Source organism: Etheostoma cragini, chromosome 21 (genome assembly GCF_013103735.1).
Source record: "Etheostoma cragini isolate CJK2018 chromosome 21, CSU_Ecrag_1.0, whole genome shotgun sequence".
Taxonomy (NCBI): Eukaryota; Metazoa; Chordata; class Actinopteri; order Perciformes; family Percidae; genus Etheostoma; species Etheostoma cragini.
The window spans coordinates 6,745,273-6,754,650 of NC_048427.1; the positions used below are offsets into that span (position 1 = coordinate 6,745,273).

General features: G+C 40.9%; 2 protein-coding genes across 2 annotated transcripts; both read left to right on the plus strand.

The window, feature by feature from the left end:
* Nucleotides 1-414: 414 nt before the first annotated feature.
* lrit1b (leucine-rich repeat, immunoglobulin-like and transmembrane domains 1b) lies at nt 415-3,598 on the plus strand. The gene is made up of 4 exons (XM_034861007.1): nt 415-690; nt 1,044-1,498; nt 1,833-2,138; nt 2,272-3,598. Exons 1-4 carry the CDS (start codon nt 569-571, stop codon nt 3,333-3,335), a joined length of 1,947 nt encoding a protein of 648 aa, XP_034716898.1. The 5' UTR covers nt 415-568; the 3' UTR covers nt 3,336-3,598.
* A 1,215-nt stretch (nt 3,599-4,813) lies between these two features.
* On the plus strand, nt 4,814-7,336 carry LOC117937243 (leucine-rich repeat, immunoglobulin-like domain and transmembrane domain-containing protein 2). The gene is made up of 3 exons (XM_034861057.1): nt 4,814-5,129; nt 5,327-6,108; nt 6,313-7,336. The coding sequence occupies exons 1-3, from the start codon at nt 5,020-5,022 to the stop codon at nt 7,098-7,100; spliced, it is 1,680 nt and encodes a 559-aa protein (XP_034716948.1). The 5' UTR covers nt 4,814-5,019; the 3' UTR covers nt 7,101-7,336.
* Nucleotides 7,337-9,378: the final 2,042 nt, after the last annotated feature.

Here is a 9,378-nt window from a genome sequence, read left to right on the forward strand (position 1 = left end):
GTAGCACGTCCCTGTGCTTTTATATCAGAGTTGTAATCTGTTTTTTGGTGACTGTCTGTGTAACGTGAAGTAGATATATTACCATTATATGATATGACTTGACGTAAAATATTTTGATAAAAGTATTAAAACCAAAAATATCTGTATTTCATAGTTATCAAGCAATTCCGTATTGTAAAATCTTTCTATTTAAAAAAAGACTTGTTTCAAATATTCATGCTGGTTATATTTTCGTTTACCTGCAGCCTCCATTTCATTTAGGGGCTGAACAGTTTTTTCGGTACATAATTTACCATCCAATCAACTCATATTTAGAATGAGTAAAAACTGTTCAGCCTGTCAGCTTCCAGGAAGCTATTGCCTAATCGTGTGAATGGAAATAACCCAAGTCCTCCACTAATCCCTGCCTATCCTTTTTATCTCAGGATTCAGACAAGTCGGAGCAGTATGGAGCTGGGAGCCTGCAAACCACCACCATGTATCTGATGCTCTGTTAAACTCGAGCTGTAGCGCCTATTTTTTCAATTGTAGTTTAGCTGCATAGAGTTAGTAGCTTGCAGGAAAGAAAATGAGTCGACATTTTACTGCTGCTGTTTGTCTGGCTTTAGTTTGTCTTCCTTTGCTGAGCAGTTCATGTCCTGCACAATGCAGCTGCTTCTTCCACAAACTGAGCGATGGATCAAAAGCAAGGTAAATATGTCAAGTTATTGAATTAAAGGTCATTGTTGGAATTGAATTGTCAGTACAAGTTTTTTCCTTTTTGAATGCAGAAGTGATTTTCCCTGCAGCTTCCGTCTATTCAGTCACTCCGTATAGTGAGGATTAACTTGGAGTTGCCCTTTAATCTCCTTTCCTTGTTTCTGCACAATAGCTTATTACGTTTTTCTCAAATAAATGCCTAGCTGCATTATTTTTTTTTGTAAAATAAAAAATAATTGTTTTTTAAGACCACTTCTACAAACCCCCTACAATTTGAAAGTAGATTTAATTTTGTTCCTTTTAACTGTCTATATATGTAAACTATCACATTTTTATTTCTGCAGGAGTGTACTCTGCAATGATCCGGAAATCACTGTGGTTCCTCCAAATTTCCCCATTGACACATCAAAGCTGCGCATCGAAAAGACAGCAATCACACGGATTTCAAGCAACAACTTCCACTACCTCAACAGCCTGGAATATCTGTGGATGTCGTTCAATTCACTGAACACACTGAATGTTGAAAGTTTCCGTGGTCTTTACAGCCTGGATGAGCTCCGGCTGGATGGCAACTCCCTCACCTCCTTCCCCTGGGAGTCCCTGACTGATATGCCAAACCTGAGGCTCCTCGACTTACATAACAACAAAATCTCCACTATCCCTGCCGATGCCACCATGTATGTAAAGAATCTCACCTATCTGGACTTATCCAGCAACACTCTGACAACCGTTCCTGCTGATGTTCTCACAATGTGGCTGAGTGTGAAGCCATCCCAGGATTCCTCCAAACTAATTCTCGGTGAGGATCAAGCGGTGACACATAAGGATCCTGGAATGTATTCGTTTAAAGCTGCCATGCATGCCAACCACTTCTTTGACATCAGAAGCATTTTAAGCTGAGTTAGGGATTAGTCTTATTACAGTCATTGTGTGCAATGTGTCAAGTTAATTCTTGACACATTGCAACATGTAAATCTATTTATTTTAACTCACAGCCACAAATACTTGATCTTAAAATTCCTTTGCTGTGTAAAGGAAAATGTACTGGGTGGTAGTGACAGTAGTTTATAAAAGGAAGCTGAGTTTTTTTCTTTTCCCTGACAGCACTTTGTCACACTTGATTTCCTCTGCAGGTCTCCATGACAACCCATGGTTGTGTGACTGCCGGCTGCATGATCTGGTCCAATTTCAGAAATCACCTTCGTCATCCGTGGCTCTAATTGACACCAGGCTCAGGTGTGCTGATCCAGAGAGCTTGTCAGGGGTTCTTTTCATTGAAGCGGAGCTGCAGAGGTGCCAGGGCCCTCGGGTGCACACGGCTGTGGCCCGTGTACGAAGCTCACTGGGCAACAACGTCCTGCTGCGCTGTGGCACAGTTGGAGTTCCCATCCCTGAACTGTCCTGGAGCCGTGCTGATGGCAAAAAAATGAACGGCACCGGTAAGTTCTCCTGAAGTAATTCCAGATGCGCTTAAATTAGAACAGTATCTATTTCTGTCCAAGTCAAAGTGTCAGTGAGATTTTTTGCCTACCTGTTTAACTAATCAGTGGGGGTCGGCTTTTTGTTTTACAGTTCAGGAAGAGGTTTCAAAGGAGGGCATTATTTGGTCGATTCTGAGTGTGCCTGCAGTTGCCTACCGTGATTCTGGGAAATATGTGTGCAAAGCAACCAACTTTGTTGGAACCGCAGACGCTATTATCTCTTTGGTGATCACAGATTCCTTGCAGTCAGAGGAAGCAGGTGGGGGTGTCTCTAAGAGAACCAGAGGGAAGAAACCTGGTGGCATTGGAAGAGCGGCATACCAAGAGAAACTTATTGCCAGATATGTTCCTCCACCAACCACCACAGCTGCCCAGCCCATCATCGAAAGTCTTAATGGCAAAGGCGCGACTGGGAAGTATGAGATCGAGAGCTACAGCATCTCTTACGGTGCTTCCGAGGGACGAGGCAAGTCGTCAGACCCTCAGAAACCAGTGGAGGTGGATGCCCTGAGCAACTTAGCAGCCAATGCCTCATCCTTACAGCAAGCTCCGGAGAAAAGGGTAGTGCGTTCTGTGAAGGTGATTGGAGACACAGACCATACTGTCTCTCTGAACTGGAGAGCACCTACAGCCACAAACACCACAGAATTCAGTGTCCTATATGCTGTATTTGGAGAGAGAGACATGCGTCGGGTAAACGTAGGTGCCGGAAAGAACCGAATCACCATTGACGGCCTTGTGCCGAAGACAAAGTACATTGCTTGTGTTTGTGTCAAAGGCCTGATCCCCAAAAAGGAGCAGTGTGTAATCTTCTCAACAGATGAAGCGGCCAGTGCGAGTGGCACTCAGAAGCTCATCAATGTGGTGGTGATAACTGTGGCATGCGTGATTGCTGTCCCCCTCACACTGATTGTGTGCTGCGGGGCGCTAAAAAAGCGCTGCAAAAAGATGCTAGGGCGGCAGTCCAAGGACATGCAGGACTCGTACGTCACATTTGAGACCCTGGGCCCCGCGGCCAAAGCTAAAGGAATGGAGGGCGACTTTCTGACCAGGCTAAATCCTGACGAATCCAACAGGTTGCTCTCAGCAAGGTCCAGTGTTGACTCGGAGGCCACAGCCAGGACTGAGGGACCACCTAACGAGTACTTCTGCTAAAACTGAAAAGATGCCTCAACCTTCAGATGATGCACTTTGTTTTTTAATGGACTGTTTTGTGAATAGGTAAAACTGCTCAGAGACTCAAAAGACTGAGGACAGAGGACACCGATGGCTCAGTCAGCAATGAATTTATGAAGTTATTTTACAGCCTTGTGGGATTAAAAACCGCCATTTATTTGGTGACAGCAAAAAAGGGAAAACATACACAGTGACACGGTTTCAATATTTACATGTGGTGTACAGTATATGTGTAAAAAAAACTTACACTTTTTAAGGTGATGTTTTGCAGAGGAAAATGTTGCCCTAAACTGTCTAAAACCCAATCATTTTTTATTTTTTCCAAAATGTTACATGGAATTTTATTAACGTATTTATTTCAAACATTAATTATTTATAGAAATTATGAACCAGCACTTATTAGTTTTGTATGTCAGTATGGTGTTAACGTGCCAGGTTTACTGTTGGGTCAGAAACCTAAAATACAATACATTTATAATGTGTAAATATTTGGAACCTGAAATATAAGTGTATGCACAAATGTACTGTAAAACAATAAAACTTTTTTATATTGATATATGCTCTCAAGCTTTTTTCTTACATCACAGACTATTGGTTCTTGAATAGATCAATAGTCCTCTTGACTGAAGCAGTAAATGGCATTAAATGTGTGCATTAAAAAGTAACAAATGTAAACATACTGTGTGTACTATACAGATTGCTAATTCACTGAAAAATGAACACCTGTGTGCCAAAGTACAGCCTCACAGAGCAGCACACGGGTTTCTTTAGTCTTGTTAGCACACACAGTGAAGCATTGATAACACCTGTGGTTTTGTGATGAAGATTTAGGATTTAAGGAATTCAACTCATGAGCCTTATCCTTGACTATGTAATTTAAAAAAGAGCGCTGAATCAACTTCAGGGTGCCGGAGGTTTTGTCCCTTCCCTTCAGTAAAATAGTGTGTAGTAGACCTATAGGTAGACGAACGTTACGTCATTAAAAAGTATCTGTTCAAGACATTTGGAAAATGTTTCTGGATGAATTGTAGGCCTTCTGCCCAGCAAGTAAAGGAACCATCAAATTATATCTGTAACATAAAATGTATGAAAAAGATGTATGATAACTGGAAGATATCTTGCATTACCAAACATCTGATATCTTTGCCTGTTAAACTAGCATGTTCATCAATGAAAAAATGGATATTAAAGCAAAAGATTGAACCTGATATGCTGTAGATGGTGTCTGTTTTCACACTTGCTTTATATGATGATTTAACAACCTGAGAGACAAGCAGTGTTCAGATTATTGAGGTCAGATTACAGTCCACTCCAGACATCTGTCCCTCTGCAGCCGTCCCTCTGTGTGCTGCTAAGCCCAACAGGCTGCGGCCCACTTTACACAGACGGCCATCCTGTGACCTCAACGCCTTGGCTTTGGTGGGTAATAAAGAAATTGAAAAATACAAATCTTAATTGAATCATTTGTGGTGAGGGTTGTTACGCTTTTGAGGACATCTGACAATGTTTTTGAGACAAAGTGGACCTCCACTATAAATACACCTGTCTCACATGTCCCTTGGTGTCTTAAATCTTACGTCAAGGAAGATTAAGGTAATAGGCTTTCTTCCATGCAGTCCACGTCCTGCCTCCGCAGGCCTATTTCACATGCTCCTCCAGGAATATGGACACCTTTTATGTCGCATTACATATCGCTTTGCTATATTATCTCATCACCCCTGGATCACCAACTTGTCTGACCGGTTGCTCCTGCACGGATGACAACTTGGGAAGGTATGTAACCACTGAAAATATACAAATTCATGTGTTAGTCATGACCCTGTTGTTTCACATGTAACCTGCTATACCAAAGTGTTCTAAAACCTACAAACACTATTTATAAATTTGTTCAGTGGTGCATGTTCATGAGTTGCTATGAAGATAAAATACACACTTCTCTTGTCTAAACATATCTTGTCTTCCACTTCTAGGTCTTTAATATGTATGGAAACCTCCATGGGAAAAATTCCAGAGGACATCCCTCATGATTTTATTAAAATCCGTATTGAAAACTGCCACCTGACCGAGTTACCTCGAGGAGCTTTCTCTCAAATCAGTGCCTTGGAGTTTCTCTGGCTGAATTTTAATGAAATCACCTTGATGAGCATCAAAAGCTTAGATGGGCTGACCAACCTGACTGAGCTCCGGCTGCAAGGTAACAAGCTGACTTCAGTAACATGGACGGCGTTTCAGGACACACCGAAACTGAAGATTTTGGACCTAAAGCACAATCGACTGGACATCCTGCCCGAACACGCCTTGAGACACTTACCTGCACTGACCTACTTAGATTTATCCTTCAATCAGCTTAGTGTCATATCAAAAGATGTCTTTATTAATTGGCCTCGTTACCAAACAGCAGAGAAAGCTTGGGGGAAAGAAGGGCTGGTGTCCAATGTGGTTCTGGCATTGCATGACAACCCTTGGTTGTGCGATTGCCGCCTCAAAGGCTTTGTTGAATTTATCAGGGCGGTCAGCCCTCCCATCATTCTCATGAACTCTTATTTGATGTGCTCAGGCCCGGCCTCTAAAGCTGAAAAGTTTTTCCACGAGATCCAGTTAAAAACATGCATGAATCCGGTGGCCTCTGCCCCAGACACTAACATCACTTTACCTCTCGGAGCGAATGCAACACTCACATGCTTAGTAAAGGCCAGGCCAGGTCCAACCATTCAGTGGATGTACAGTCTGAAGATTATAAAAGGATTTGCTGGTAAGATTTTTTTATATCACTACCATCCATTAAACTGTAGTGAACCTGCTCAGGGAGCGTGTAGTTAGGTACATGTTGAACTTTCAGGCTGCATCTGAGTAATGAACACATACATGAACGTCTTAAGGGTTAACTTAATATGTCTTCATTTGATTAATCAAGCCTCTGATTGAAATGCTGTGAAACTTTGTTATCTCTTTCCAGCTACAGAGACTCACATAGACGAAGAGACCGTCACCTCCCAGCTGGTGATCCCAACTCTTCACCTGGCAGACCGAGGACTCTACACCTGCATGGCAAATAACTTCATTGGCAACTCCTCTGTCAGCATCACAGTTAACATCAACTCCTCCGACTCCTCTGCTCTACTCCCTCCACCTGTCCCCATGCTGTCATCCGATGAGAATGCCTATATTGACATCCGCATTGCCAAGCAGACAGTTTACGGTATCACCCTGGAGTGGTACGCTGCAACGGACAACCCAGCAGAAACCTGGTTCACCATCCACTTTGGCAAATACGATTCACACAAAAAAGAGATGATCTACATTGGTCCTGGCATCAACAGCTACACTGTCAGCGACCTGCTTCCTGTGACCAAATATGAGGTGTGTGTGACCCTGAAGAACCATCCACCAAGAGAAGGACAGTGCATCGTGTTTGTGACGGGAAGTGACATCAGTGAGCTGGAGCAAAGAGAGAGGCTCATCCACATCATCGTCATTGTTTGCGCCATGGTGTTGGCAGTGCCGGCCGGCATGTATGCCTGCACCACGGAGGCCAGGTTCAGCTGCGTGGATCATTGCGTGAAACTGTGGAAGAAGCGCAGGCTGCACGGAGAGGACCTGCAGGGGGCGGAGAGGCAGGGCACCTTTGACAGCCTGCAAGCGGCCAGCGATGAAGGCCTGTGCAGAGACTCGGAGGAAAAGCCGAAAAAGAGGCGGAAGTCTGAGGACAAAATCAAAGCAGGAAGTGCAGCTCATCTGTACTAGCATCAAAGTAAATACATGTGCAAATGTGTGTATTTATAAATAATGTCAGTTTGAGCTTAGCACCACTTTGTGCTTCTTGTACATTATCATTACATTTGAGTCATCAAATGTTCCAAAAATACCTTTGTTCTTAGAAAAGTAAGGAATGGTAAGGCAATAGTAACACATTTACAGAAGGAAAAAGCGGCAACACACATCTTCTAACTGCCGATGATGCGACGAGCTGTGACAGAGGTCTGTAGAGGCAACTGCCGCTCTGTAGCATGGAGCTCTGAAGTTGATGTCATGTCGCCAGCCGTTCCTAGTGCTCCTAGTTTTCGTATTTTTTAATTTTAATAATTTATTTGGCAGGGACAGTGTACATTGATCAACATTGCTGTAAATGCACCAGAATTAGCCAAGAGGCTATTTTGCATCCGTTGTCCCTGGACAGATCTTTAAATTGTCTCCCTAAAAAACAACAACAATAAGAAAATTACAGTCAACAATACAAATAAAAAAGTAGTATTCCTGGTATTTTTTTTCTGGAAACCTCAATGCAGCTTCACGCAAATGTAGCATTAGATTATTAGCACATTGGAGACACAAAATTGTTGCTATAAGTGGCAGTCATCCTGTAAATATATAGCCCAGGTCGTTAGCTCAAAGCGGAGATGCCTTCTTTCTTAACACGAGAAGATGTTTGTAACTATACATGTACAGAAGAAGTTTGTGATGAAATGCATTTGACAATTCTTTGGATAGATTTTGAGTTTTAAGTTTTGATACTGCATGCAAAAAAATCCAAAAATTGTATAAATTGTGAATAATTAATATTTTGTATATTTCTTAATTGTCAACTTCACCAAACTAAATTGTAATGTGTGTTGGTTCATGGTTCAGAACATTTTGATTTATTTTTTGTTGAAAAAAATAAATATATTTTTTATTGTTTTTTGTTTCACAGAGGGCAGATTTGCTGTCTGTGAGGAAATGATGTTTGATGTGGATTAAAGAAAAGTCAGAGACAAATGCTGAGACATACCCAGATTTTTTAGCATAATCAGAGGATTTTGTTACATAAGCAGTGTTTTCCCGTGCATTTATACATACACTCGTAAACAGATTATAGGGATTTTCTTTCTGAATCCTTGTCAGCAGGAAAGTGATATTTCCATTTAAGGACAGTTTTGAGCTTGATGTGTGTCTCCAGTACACTATAGGGAAATAGAGGGCCTTTTCAGATCTTAATTTGCTTTTTTTAGTCTAATTGGAAATAAAACTTGTATCTAGTTAAACACAATTTAATAGATATGTTGGATGTGATGAAAGTTAGTTTTTGTGTTAAATTCTGTGTTATAGTCAGTACAAATCCAAAGTGAAATCGTTGCCTCCATTTTTTGAAACAGATGAATTAAAAGCTGTTGTTCATCTGATATATTAATATGAAATAACTATAATTATGATGACGTAATATTTTGAGCAGTGGTGGAAGAGGTAAAAGTAACAAAACCACAATAAAAAAATAACTGTTCAATTACAAGTAAAGGTTCTGCACTTAAGTAAAAGTACAGAAGTTTAAAATAGTGATTCTGCAGAAAAATGACCCATGTAACTGATTCATTATCATAAAATTAAATCCTATACCAATGCATCAATGTGTAAGCATAATTTTATGTTTAAAGCTGCTCGAGGTGGAGATTAACTACTGTGTGTATGCAGTTGCTTTATATTACTTTAAGTACACATGTTACAGTTACAGTTACTTTGGTACAATGGTTCCAAAAATATGGGTTGGGCCCCTCCAAAGGATCACAAGATAAATCTGACAGGTCATGAGATGATTCACAGGGCAGAAAAGATGAAAAACAAATATCTGATACTCACATCTGTATAAATTCTTAGAATCTTTTTCTTTTTGTATAAAATCTTAATCTACAAAGTGGCTAGTAATTATAGAACTCATATTAATGCAGCTGAGTATTTAATACAAACAGTAAGACATTAAAGCATAAAGTGGCATAAACACACATTCAAAAACATTGAAAAAGTCACAGTACAGTATGCCGAAAAGTGTTGAGACTGTCAAAAAAAATCATAAAGAGTCATAGTATAGTATGTCAAAAAAGCCACAACATAATATTTCAAAAAAGTCATAGTTTAGGATGTCTAAAATCTCTTAGAAAAAAGGCGTCTGAGTAGCTCATGGGTATGGTTTGTGTGTACCATTAGTGCTAAATTAAATTCCCAGCTGCCATGGTTTGATTCCACCCCTGGACACCCTGCCGAATCAATTCCT

Coding starts and splice junctions, on each gene's coding strand:
- lrit1b (XM_034861007.1), top strand. CDS start 569: ATGAGTCGACATTTTACTGCTGCTGTTTGTCTGGCTTTAGTTTGTCTT. Junction 691..1,043: donor AGCGATGGATCAAAAGCAAG/GTAAATATGTCA, acceptor TTATTTCTGCAG/GAGTGTACTCTGCAATGATC. Junction 2,139..2,271: donor CAAAAAAATGAACGGCACCG/GTAAGTTCTCCT, acceptor TTTGTTTTACAG/TTCAGGAAGAGGTTTCAAAG.
- LOC117937243 (XM_034861057.1), top strand. CDS start 5,020: ATGGACACCTTTTATGTCGCATTACATATCGCTTTGCTATATTATCTC. Junction 5,130..5,326: donor ACGGATGACAACTTGGGAAG/GTATGTAACCAC, acceptor TTCCACTTCTAG/GTCTTTAATATGTATGGAAA. Junction 6,109..6,312: donor GATTATAAAAGGATTTGCTG/GTAAGATTTTTT, acceptor ATCTCTTTCCAG/CTACAGAGACTCACATAGAC.